At 33.4% G+C, this 13,220-nt stretch overlaps 1 protein-coding gene across 1 annotated transcript; it reads left to right on the plus strand.

Moving 5' to 3' along the window:
• Positions 1–504: 504 nt before the first annotated feature.
• On the plus strand, positions 505–9,877 carry LOC129798669 (uncharacterized). The gene is made up of 7 exons (XM_055841938.1): positions 505–889; positions 5,625–5,750; positions 5,820–5,935; positions 6,014–6,140; positions 8,788–9,193; positions 9,275–9,477; positions 9,659–9,877. Exons 1-7 carry the CDS (start codon positions 760–762, stop codon positions 9,757–9,759), a joined length of 1,209 nt encoding a protein of 402 aa, XP_055697913.1. The 5' UTR covers positions 505–759; the 3' UTR covers positions 9,760–9,877.
• Positions 9,878–13,220: the final 3,343 nt, after the last annotated feature.

The following is a 13,220-nucleotide window of genomic DNA, read 5'->3' on the forward strand; positions in this document are numbered from 1 at the left end:
CTTATTTTAAGAGAATGAGTTTCATGAAACATTCAAGTGAATTTGATGTTTCATGAAACATTTCCCCACAAGAATCGGTTGCAGTTGAGACACTCTTTCCCGATTGAAACTCTTAAAGGAAATTTGGTGCGATGGCGCAAAATATTTTGAATTTTATCAGTAATTCTGCTGCCTGATAAACAATTCCCTCAAATATACATGGGAAATGTGAATTATTTGTGTATTAAAACATGTTTAAACTCCGGTGAGATTGCTATCGAACAGCGAAAAACACTTTATGAATGATGCAGTAGTTGGAATATGATTGTACAATGAGTTATTATTCTTCTTTTTGGGTGGAAATAGTGGGCAGAAAGTTTATTTTTCAAAAATTGGAGCAACGGTGGAGATCAAATATTGAATTGTTCTAGTAAAAAAGTGTGCAAGAAATAGTTGAAATCTAGTTCGAATGACGACTTGGGGCAATTAGTTCTTTCGAAATTCAACCGAGATTGACTTATCAATTAAGTGCAAAAATACAACTTATCGTCAGTTCTTTGTACATAGAGAAATCTTTCAAGAAGTCGATGGATATAAAAAGTGAGAGAGCAATTGGTGCACTAACCAGTCGAAGAGTTTTCACCCTAACAAGTAATTCCCTCTCAACCAAGTAAAGTGTTTTCCTCTGTTTTCCTCACTCGTCCAGAAGAACTCGAAAAAGAGAATCGATCGGAAAGTTTTCTTTAGTTGGAGATTTTGAAACAAAACTCACAAAATATAATGAGGAATCCATCCAATAGTGAAGTTTTCTCCATTGTGGCCATATCACTGGTATTTTTGCAGCTCACAAGTGGCACTGGTACCCATGGCAATAATGGTATAGGTCCATTTCAAAATGTAGCCAATCGAGGTGAGTTTTATTTCATCAACAGGATGTGCCTTCGTGCAATATTAAAAAGTTCATACACGTGATAGAACACCAAAAATGTTATTTCAATTCGGTGCACATAAATTTATAGAGGGAAACCTGATAAATAATACATCCTGATAAGCTTCTATTTTATTGAGATTTATAAGATTGGCGCCTTCGTTCTCAAAGTGGAAATATAGACTTCAAAAATTGACCTTTTTCGTCTGGAAAAATCCGTAGAGAAGGAATTTTATATACTTTATCTGTGATGTTTGGAGAAGGGAACTTGATACGATATAGAAAAGCAATTTTTGAACCATTAATAAATCCTAAAGTAAACTAGTTTTTACTTTTTTCATGATACGAGCTTTAAATTCTAAATCAACTATCAGCTGTCTACAGACAAAATTCGTCAATTTTTAATGAACAAATTAGCTAAAGATCAATTTTTTTAATTATTACAACTCAATTAAACAAGTTTAAACGTTGACATTAAAATAGGTCAGATTCCGATATATGGGATTTATTTCAAGTGATCGAAGCTAGAGCATGTGCGAAGCCTGAAAGCCTTCCCCTAATTGGTTCTAATCCATATTTAGTAATTTTTATTTAAATATTTCTAATAGTTCCTTCTTTCCTAAGCCTAATGTGAAATGTTAGTATGTTTTTTTAGGTTTTAATTTTTAAATAATGCAAGTTCCGTCTGAAAACATTTTAATCTTCACGTAAAATTAAAATGTTTTTTGGCAACTTTATATTCATTATTTCTTTCTATAAAAAAAATTTATTTGTAATCAATAAAATTTACCAAAATAGGGGGAAGTGTGCCTACTTTGAATTGTTGGGCTAAATTGTTAGGGTGGAATAACCGGCTATCGCCATGTTTAGGAAAAAATTAAATTCATTTAATCATAACTTTTGAATCCTTGTTACAAGATAAGTCAAATTTGACTTATCTTATTATTAGTTACTTAGATGTATTGGCTCTAAATACGTGAAAACAATAATCCTAGAACATAACGCTGGACTACTTAAAAAACTGATTTTTATTAATAATGCAAAAATAACCATTTCGTCGCCACTTTTTACCACTTTTCGCCAGTTTTGTAAAATTTGTAACCACTTCTCGCCACCCACTTGAAAGGAACCACACTCGGTTATTTTAGGCAATGCTATGAAAAGAATACATTCACCATTTCTCTTTCCTTGTGATCACTTTATTATTACTCTCTTTAAATGATTTTTCTTCACTTTTATTTGAGAAATCAAATTATGGGGCTTATGCAGAAATTAAACAATGCAGATTTGACAACTGAGAATGTATGAAGTGAAGTTAGCGTCGCCTATTGAAAAGATATGGCGACATGTGGTAAAATCAATTCCAGAATATTACCACTTCTCGCCATGCCTCATTTTTATACAAAAATAATATAAAATGAAATATTAATTGACTAAATACAAATTTTATGTATTCCACAAGTGCAATTAAATATTCAATAGACAAATTATTTACCCAAATAGGTATTTTTGGCCTGATGAAAATTTGACGACACTTAGTACATTTGGTAAGAGATGTTGGATTCGATGCACTTGCTTAAAATATTGCTCTAAAAAGTGATCAAAATCGTGAACCCAAAACGAATAATTATTATTTTTCGATTCTATGCGTAGAAGCAGAAACAATACAAAAAAAATTGCGACTCATTTATTTCATAAATTGCGAAAAATAGCGATTTCAATGTATATACGAAAAAATTGTATAAGAATGTAGCCCCACAGTTCAAAGTAGCCTCACTTCCCCCTATTTATTTAAAATACTTACTTACAAAATTTGTTTTTACAGACCCTATTTACTAACAATGCATATTTTAAAATTTAAAAATATACTTGCAATCGCACCTATCACACTCCTAAACTCTATCAAAAATTGTAGCATTTAAGTACAGTTGAGTTCCCCAAATTTGAACTCATCAAATTTGAACGACGGTTGCATTCAAAATGTAAAATATGAGGTTATGTAAAAGAAATTTTGCATGGAGTTTGAATTAGAACTATTTTTCTCTGCTATTTCCTCAATATTGTCGTATTATATTAATTTTCTCAACAAATTCCACGTATTTAACAATAAATTCAATTGATAAAATTCACTAAAGTTATTTTTCTTAATTTAGGAAAAGTGAATTTTACATGAATTCCGTTACATTTTTGAAAATATTGTTCAAATTTGAGGAGTGAGAAATGTCATCTATACCCCCCAAATATTCAAATTTGAGGAACTCTACTGTATATTTTATTTTGGAACATATAGGAGAGTCTGGGGCAAAAAGTCACAAATCGAAAATTTCAAAATTCAATATTTTCCAAGATAAAAAAGGAAGCGGCTTAATTTTTTTACCTTCTTCAGTGTCGTAAGTTTCTTAGAATCCGAATTTTTAGCTCTATTTTTGAAATATATTTTTTGTAAAAGATATCAATTATTACCAACTTATTTTTCAAAATTTATGCACTGGTGCATATTTCCAAAGATTTCCTAAATGATTTGGATTCTTTTTAATACGAGGCCGCTATCTATTTTAGAATTTTTCAAAGATTCTTTTTTCTAGAAATCCTTTTATTAGAAACCATCACTTGGGGTAAAAAGTAACAAAAGGTATTAAGCAAAAAGTAGCAATTAATAGTTTATTTGCACATCTGCCAAATGGCCATTTTGTACAATTTTAAATTTTAAATTAAAAAAAAAATAATTTATACAGCCCCAATAATGTACTTACAAATCGTACTGGGACATGAATTCATTAATAAATAAATAACCCTATTCTGTAGAACTCCTCAAGAGTGCGCCACTTTACATTTAGCAGTCTCTGTGACGGAACTAAGAGCGCTGCAAGCGGATTATAAGAATTTTGGTTCTATGACGCCTTACATACAGAATTTTACTAGACTATTTTAAGAGAAATTTGTTTCTTGAGAAGGAAAAAAGGAAAAAATGTCTGGATAATTGTTTTGCTGGTCACTGAAAATCGAAAATTAATATCTCTTACCGTTTAAGCTCCAAGTCGATAACAAGTTGAAAAAGCCGGATAATTTATATACCGCTCTCTGTTTGAGTTTGAACATTAAAAATATTATCACTCCAAATATGGAGATTAAAAACAATCCCTAGAGTTGACTAATACTGGTCATATTTTCCTCCACTTGAGGGCACTGTTTTCTGCCACAAGCGGCGCTGGCAACTGTTCTCAATTATTAATTCTCAAACTTTTTGTAGAAAAGTTCAGCTAAATGACACAAAAAATTTTCTAAAATATTAAAATCTTAAGAATTTTCTACTTGGTGTTGACAGTGCCTTACAAATTTTCAATTAAATATCCATTACATGAATTCAGGCTTTAATTCTCGTGTTTAATTGTAAATTTAGCAGTAGGGTAAAATGATACAAGTTGGGCATAGTGTTACAAGTTGGACAATTCACCGGTACAAGGTGAACAGGGATTTTTTCTTGTTAATAAAGTACTAAATTTTACTTTTGTACTAAAGCATTGAAAATATACAAATAAAAATGAAGTACTAAATTTATCAAGAAAAAAGCCCTGTCCAACTTGTACCACTTTACCCTAAGTAATTCTTTTTTGTAAATGTTCCGATAATGTCAAACATCTCTTATCGTACACACAGAAAAATTTTGACTCTAAATTTAAGAATATATAAGATCCTGGGAACTTAAATTGGACGTGAATGCCCGAGGCGTTTAAATTTAGAAGCTCTGAGCGAAAGAAATGGGCTAGAATCCCTGGCTCTTTCAAGTTGAGAGATCGGGAACTTAAGTTCATCATTAGCTGGAACATGAAAAATGTCTACAGATTTGCAAATTGCAACTAAAACTAAATGATCAATGATTTAGAATTAGGGCATTGGCATTCATTGGATGGGATTTGAAATTAAATTCCTAGGAGTTTCTGTTTAGGAATTTTCCATTTTTCTGTGTGTACTATAACAATGAAAAATAAAAAGAGGAAATCTTTCTCCTGAACATTGTTTTTAGTACATCACTGTTCCCAAGTGCGTCTGCATTATCGACTATTTTTTGTGTTGATTCATGTCTCGACTGTTGTCCCTAGTCTTAGCTGTGTTCTAAAACCACCAATTAGATATGACAGTCACCATATAGAAACAAATTGAGAACAGTCATGTGCTAAAAAAATTTCATTTTTCATTGGAATAGAAGAATTATTTTTTCATAATTTAATCTTATGAAAAAGAACGTTTTAAAGCTAAAGCAATCGATTGTCCTCATATCCACTAGAAGAGGCGTTATTTTTTGAGTTGAAGATTTATCAAAGAAAAAGGCTTCATGCAAATTTTTGTTAAGCACTGTTTCGTGCGAGTTCTTCTATCCTAGTATTTAAGACTCTCAATCGGGCTGAAAAGCTTAATCTCATCAGAATAATAAGTAGGTCAAAGCTTTTAAATTTCCTCATTAATTTATTGCCAGGATAAGGCATCAGAGTATTATGATACTCTGCAATAAATCTACTTTAATCCTTTGTGGATTGAGATACCTCAAAAAGTTCTTTTTCAGGATGCACTACAAATCAATGTAGGTCGGTACTGAGTATTATATTCATCTGGAAAAAAAGCTTTGAATGAGTGATGTGAGAAGGAGAGAATAGGAAATTGGAAACTCCTGTTTTTCTCAATTTTCCCGATCAAAACTTTCAACAATTCTCTATTTTAGCTACCTATGGTGTTTGCACGAGTACGGTGGGCTATGGAACATGCATGAGAAGGGCAGATTGCTTGCAAGCTGGCGGAGAAACTCCACCGGGAGATTGTGCTATGAAGGGAACATACTGCTGTACTGGTAATTACTTTCAATGGAAGTACCAAGCTTTTTCATTGCCTGTATCGGATTTCTTTTATTCCTATTCAGGATTCATGGGATGCGGCGATACAGCGCATCTCAAGAGAGTCTACATTGAACGTGAAGACATTTTCGATATGAATTGCAATCATAACATCATCATGATTAATGAAAATATATGTCAGGTTTGTCCTCATGAAGGATTTTTTTTGATGATTTTTCATTTTAATATTTTTTTATTACGCCTTTTCTGATTTTAACAGTTGAGACTTGACTTTGAAGAATTTGAATTGTCAGAACCAACAATTGTAGGCGGTGTTCCCATGTGCCTTGTTGATTCCTTCCAAGTAAAGGACTTTGAATTATGCGGTGTTAACGATGGACAACACGGTGAGATAATACCTGAGAAAAATAATGGCGCTATTCCAATGAAAAAATGAGCATGTTTTCTAGCACATTACTGTTCTCAAGTACTAAAAAGACCATGACATTAATGAGCAGCATTAATATTCTCTACTCATTATTTTTCTTGAAATGACGTATGGGAACAGACATGCTCTTTTCTAGTACTTGAGAACAGTAATGTGCTAAACAAAACGTGGTAACTTTTTCATTGGAATAGCACCATAATGATGTTTTCTATTGAAAAATTAACACTTTACTGTTCTCAAGTGATTCTACATAATCGTTCCTATCACGACTTTTAGGTGAGTTTAGAACACGGCAAGGACTGTGGAAAACAGTCGAGACCGGAATCAACACAGATAAAAGTCGATAATGTAGAAGCATTTGAGAACAGTCTTGTACTAAAAAACATGTGAATTTTTGTAGTACAAGAAAAATATTGTACAACAGAAAAAAGCATTTTGGAAAAATAATACAATATAACCTTATGTCCTAAATATCATTTTTAGCTTACCTCATAAAGTTTCTCATGAGGATACTAAAATTAAATTAATTTATTATAACACTAAACCTACCGACCGTTTTGGCCGTTTTCCTTAGCGCGTTCGGTCAAATGACCGACCGCGGTAGGGTAGGATACTCAACAAGTTTTTCTTGGAAAAGAAGAAAAAAATAAAATTTAAACGCTGAAAAAATATTACATGCATATTTTAAGAAATTCATATAGTTTTATAACGACTTTGTACCGTTTAAATATGTGCTTATTTTAAAATTGTTTTTAAACAGGTCAATTTGACAAGGTCATGGTAGGTTTAGTGTTAATCCCGTAAAATATCATAGTGTCATCATTGTAATGTCATCATCTGTCATCGATTTAATTTATATTGTCTTATTTCACTTGTGGTGCTTGTACAAAAATATTAGAACACTATGACAGTTCTATGTGCTTTGAGACTTAGTGCAACTTTCTCGCTGTATAAAATGTTTCTAAAACATTAAGGGTGTAATAACAAACTGCAAAATTATGTGATTTGTTCCTTTTCATAGCAAAGTTTGAAGTTTTGATCTCGCGCAAGTTTAGTACAGACATGTACTAATTATCTAGTTAAAGGACAATGAGCAAAAGTGGTCTATGGTGCGACCTCCAATGAGACCTATATCATTGAATAGGCCATGGTATAGGTAACAACTTTTGTTCCGGGACCAAAGTTCTAAACCATGGGGGAAAAGTTCTAGAGCAAAAAAACCATTTTCGTAGAAGAAAAATAATCTCTTGCATGAAATGTGCGCATTTATACTGTCTTTTTTTAAGAGAAAGAGTGAATTGTAAAATAAAATATATTAAATGACTGCATATTCTCAAAATGGACATAAAAGCACATATCTTCACAATGCATAACATGCATAGGAGGACATTGAAACATAAGGGCTGAAAGTCAAAACTTGAAACCTTATATCTCAGAGATTTGTAAACCGAATTTAATCAATGAATACTCAATCGAAAGGTCTCGAAAAATCCTACAAAATGACGGTATAGATAAGTTCACAAGTTGACCACAAGGGGCGCTCCAGGTTATCAAAGTTTCCAAAACAAGAAATGCGTTAAGTTTCGAAACTGTTCAATCGATTTTAAAATCTTATGTATGTATGATATTTTTAATGTGTTAATGAGAGATATTGCCTCATTGTCTTTAATGATTTCAGTAGAATCATTATTTTGACGTATTTTTCTAACTGTGATTTATTTATTTATTTTCTTCTGAAATCATAATCAGATATTATATGACTGAATAGCCTTCCATAAACCTTGTTCCCATGCCGATTTTTAGCTTTATACCTTTTCTCAGAGAGGAGTTATAGTGGAAAAAGTCCTCATTTTGTATGGAGACTGCTAGAAGGAGTGGTGGGGGGAAACGTTATATATACACGGTTAAAGAGCCTTCCATAGACCTAGATCCTATGCCATGTTTCTGATTTCTACTTCTTTTTACAGAGGAGTTATAGTAGAAAACGTCATTATTTTGTATGATGGCTACAAGAAAGAGTAGAGGGGGAGGAGCCTATATACATGGTTAAGGAACCCTTCATAAACCTTGATCCCATACTAAGTTTCAGCTTTCTACTTCTTCTCAGAGGAAAGTTATAATGAAAAATGTCCACATATTGTATGGGGGCTACTAGAAGGAGGGGTGAGGGGAGGGGGTAGTATCCATGGATAAATAGCTTAAGTCATACATTAACTCCATACCGAATTTCATGAAGATCCCTTTTGTTGGTGTTGAGTAATTCGATGTCAAAATAGTATTTTTTCGAAAGGATAAAGGCGTTTTTACAAGGACTCCCGGGGAATATCGTCCTAGGTCTCGGTAATTTTTCCATACATACTTCCATACATTTTTGCAAAATGTTCTTTATATAGAAAAAAATGAAAAAAATAACATTATTGCTTTCAGAAAATGGCTTTATTTGATAAGTTTTTCACAGCTCAATTCTATTTGTTGTGACTGTCCTGGCTTTAATTTCTCATATGACAATTCTCATACATTGCAGAATCCACCCTCAAAAGAAATTTGATGCAGTGTTCAGGATATAATCAATACCTTATAACTGATTAATTTTCTTAACTTTTCAGTGTATGTCGATGTAACTCCTGGAACTCAGCTCAATGTGGAGCTCACATTTACTCTCATGGATCGTGTGACCAATCCTGCCCTTGTGAATCCCCGCTGGAGGATTCTCGTGACACAAATTGAGTGTGCTCCCGCAGCTGCAGCATTTGCTAGAGGTGGCAGGGCATTGATGGAAGACGTTCCGATTGAGGTCGTGGAAGATTCCAGAGAACCCAGGGTATTGCACTCAGCTCCACCGGCTTATATTCTCGATCAGGATATCCTGGCTCCACGAGGATGTCTTCAGTACTTCCCGAATCCCAGTGGTATGATTGAGTCATTCAACTTCCAGAATGGCATGGGTACCTATCCAGGCAACATGAATTATGCCATTTGCTTCAGGAGGCGCCCCAATGACAAGAGAATCACGTGAGGATGATTTTTTTTCCCCAAAACAAAATCCATGAAATATTCTATTATTTTCCCATTTTCCTCCACGCCAACAAAAAGATTCACGACGCACTTCTTCCAATTGGGCTTCACGATTCTCTCAGCGGATAACGAGGGCTACGATAATATTTGTTTCACCCAAATTGAGTCACCAGGACGCTCTGAAGATTACCTCTTCATCCCTCAAGCGGTACGCCAGACTTTCCCCAATGTACGTGCCAGCTACTTCTGTGCCCAGAGTTTAGCAAACACTTCTGTTATTGGTAATCAATTTTCATTTATTCGTAAAGTCATTTCTTGACCCAAAAACTAGGTGACAAAATGTCAGTGAAGAGTAGTCCATAATCAAGAGCAACATTGAGTTAACCAAACCTATAACCACTTTTCCTTGACATAATTTATCTCTTTTTTTTGTATTTATTCCTTTCATGGGGACTCATGCAGCCACCCAATCAGGACCGTTCGTCATCCACTTCAACAGTGACTCACTGTATGAGCCCCAAAGACCAGAAATTGGATTTCGGATGAGCTATCAAATCAGCTAAACGATTTCTCTCCATCTTCGTATTCCTGGCACCCATGGAAAGATTAATATATATAGAAAAATGATGGATTGAGTACTTTTTAGCAGAAATATATATCTCTGATTCTCTACTCTGCAAATGAAGTGATTTTCCAAGTCTTCCCATAACACCATTCTCCTATATTTCCCAAACCCCTCTCCCCCACTTTTGACATTCTAGGCGATCACAGGAAATCTCCATGGGGGTTCTTAAGGTGTAATTAACATCGCGTTAATCAATCAAATTCTTGTTCTACACCGAATTGTTAAGTAATTAAATAAATTGAACATTTAACCTAAACCTAATCTCCCAGGCATCCCCTTGGTATCACTGTAATACCTGGGCAGAGTCAAAAGACTCCCACTGTGCCATAATTCACAACCAAAGTTTAAGGGTCATTACAATTAAATTCACTCTCCTAGACTCTATTCTCCAACTGATTTGCTTACTTTTCATTTTTAAGTTTGACTTTGCCGTCAACAAAATTGGGAAAGTGTCACAAGAGTGATAAAACTTTCCTGTGCACACACTTTGGGAGAAAGGTGAAGTGACAGAGTCTCGTTTGCGCCAAGTCTTTGGGGTTTGGGTAGTACACTCAGGAAAATCTCAACTGAATTTTTTGTGTTGTTTTCCAAATTCTGAAGGAAAAAGGGAACTAACTACTAGTTTGGTTGAAGCATTTACAACTCAAAGGAGAAAATCAAAAGTAGGGTTGTTTGTAGGATAAAGGATTAGGAGAAACTCGGGCACCACCAAACACGGGGTACCACAAAACACTGCGATTTTTTATTTAGGAATTTATAGGCACTATAGGGATGCTTGTCCACTCTGTCGGTATAGTTAAAGTAGTTTAGAAGTAAAAATTAGTGTTTGGTGGTACCCCGTGTTTGACGGTGCCCCCGTTTCCCCTATACCCTAGACACCTAGACAGACTTAAAGCTTAATAAGCCGAGAAACGGCTTATTGGGAAAGCGTTGGGAGGGTAGTCTAATTATTATTTTGATTATAAATACGTAAAGTCATCTTTCTGCTTATCACTAAACCTACCAAGACCCGGTCAAATTGACCGGTTTTAAATTAACACATATTTTTAAACGGTACAATGCAACTATAAAACTCTATGAATTTCTTAAAATATGCATGTACAGTAGAGCCCCGCTATAGTCCATATTTGGTTCCAGATTTAACACTTGGGTCGCAGTATAGTCCATTTCATTTTTTAAAATTATCAACGACTTTTTGTCAGGGGCATGACATTTCCTATGTTTCCCATATGTTTCTAGCGCGCCAAAAAAAAAACGTTTGAGTTTATTACACTGCTGGCAATAATCATAGCTCCACTTTTTCATACTGGAAAAACTTTCAAAAAAAATTTTTTTGGAAAAAAATAAAAATATCATTTGAAGGTATTTTCAAACCAATATGAAAAATTGCCATTTGAATTTCATATCGTTAGAACTGTGAGTACTGTGATATAATCTTTATCAAAATGGCGATTTTCGGGTGGCAATAATTATAGCTCCACTCAATAAATTTGGCTTCAGGGTATTTATTTTCAATCAGTGAAGGTAAATATCTTTTAGTAATTCAATTAATAACTTTATTAAGCTAATTAGAATCATTTTTATAAAGTTTTTCATGAATTTTGCTGAAATTTTGTAAGAAAAATGTTTAATGAACAAAAATAAGGGATTAATTAAGGTCTTGAAAGGGATGAAAATTGACAACCAAAAAATTTCCATAAAAATGACAAGATCCTATCACCTTTCATCCGAATTTGTCCATATTGCCGACTTATATGCATTTTAAACCACTCCCAGGGCTAAAAATCTTCTTTTGTTAGAGGCAAAAGTGTTCAATTTTCCGTGTTACAGTCGAAAAAAAACAAGTTTTCTACCGAAATTTGATGTAAAACAATGCTGACTGCTTAGTCTCATCATGTTCTGTTGATCCTGCCCCAAAACAGAATTCCAAGTGACTAAGGTGGTTTTTAGAATAATGAAATAAAAAAATTATCAAAAAGAAGCTTATTGCAGTTTGATGAACAGAAGGTGTTTTACCTAATTTAAGTGGTACAAAATTATTTTTTTCGACTAAAAAAATTGATAGGTCTTGTCTTAACTTGTTTTCTGTCTGAAAAAATAATTTTAAACCACTTAAATGACGTAAAATACTTTCTATTCATCAAACTGCAATAAGCTTCTTTTTGATAATTTTTTATCTCATTATTCTGAAGACCACCTTAGTCACTTGGAATTCTGTTTTGGGGCAGGATCAACAGAACATGATGAGACTAAGCAGTCAGCATTGTTTTACATCAAATTTCGGTAGAAAACTTGTTTTTTTCGACTGTAACACGGAAAATTGAACACTTTTGCCTCTAACAAAAGAAGATTTTTAGCCCTGGGAGTGGTTTAAAATGCATATAAGTCGGCAATATGGACAAATTCGGATGAAAGGTGATAGGATCTTGTCATTTTTATGGAAATTTTTTGGTTGTCAATTTTCATCCCTTTCAAGACCTTAATTAATCCCTTATTTTTGTTCATTAAACATTTTTCTTACAAAATTTCAGCAAAATTCATGAAAAACTTTATAAAAATGATTCTAATTAGCTTAATAAAGTTATTAATTGAATTACTAAAAGATATTTACCTTCACTGATTGAAAATAAATACCCTGAAGCCAAATTTATTGAGTGGAGCTATAATTATTGCCACCCGAAAATCGCCATTTTGATAAAGATTATATCACAGTACTCACAGTTCTAACGATATGAAATTCAAATGGCAATTTTTCATATTGGTTTGAAAATACCTTCAAATGATATTTTTATTTTTTTCCAAAAAATTTTTTTTTGAAAGTTTTTCCAGTATGAAAAAGTGGAGCTATGATTATTGCCAGCAGTGTAGCTGTTTTCTGTCATTGTAGAATGAATTAGCAAAAAATACTAATACAAAATAAAAGCCAATTTAATAACGAAGAGGCAACCAAAACCCTAAATTGGCAACCTACGTGGTTTTGGAGATATCTCGTGATATATGTACGAAAACAGGGAAAAAATTACACTAAAACCGGTCGCATTTTTCAAAGCTAATGTCACTCCCCTGCTTTTGTATTGAAATTGTTCGACGGCTTCCACTTTCTTTACGATTGTGCTACTTGTCCTAGCTCTCTTCATTATGGATCACAATTATCACAACTACTCAATAAAATTTGTCAAATTTATTAAAATAATTATGACAACATTGCATGTCGCGTACTAAAAAACATAACCTAACTTAAAATCAATGTTTTGAAATTAAGTGTCGATAAATTGTGGACTATAGAGCGATGGCCCATAGCGGGGCTCTACTGTAATATATTTTTCAGTGCTTGAATTTTAATTTTTTTGCTCTTTTCCAAGACAAATTTGTTGAGTATCCTACCCTACCGCGGTTTGT

The sequence above is a fragment of the Phlebotomus papatasi genome, chromosome 1, assembly GCF_024763615.1.
Source record: "Phlebotomus papatasi isolate M1 chromosome 1, Ppap_2.1, whole genome shotgun sequence".
Classification (NCBI taxonomy): Eukaryota; Metazoa; Arthropoda; class Insecta; order Diptera; family Psychodidae; genus Phlebotomus; species Phlebotomus papatasi.

Bases quoted from the DNA above. Each gene is read 5' to 3' on its own strand.
- LOC129798669 (XM_055841938.1), top strand. From the start codon at position 760: ATGAGGAATCCATCCAATAGTGAAGTTTTCTCCATTGTGGCCATATCA. The intron at 890-5,624 runs GTGAGTTTTATT...TCTCTATTTTAG, and splicing joins TCAAAATGTAGCCAATCGAG to CTACCTATGGTGTTTGCACG. The intron at 5,936-6,013 runs GTTTGTCCTCAT...TGATTTTAACAG, and splicing joins TTAATGAAAATATATGTCAG to TTGAGACTTGACTTTGAAGA.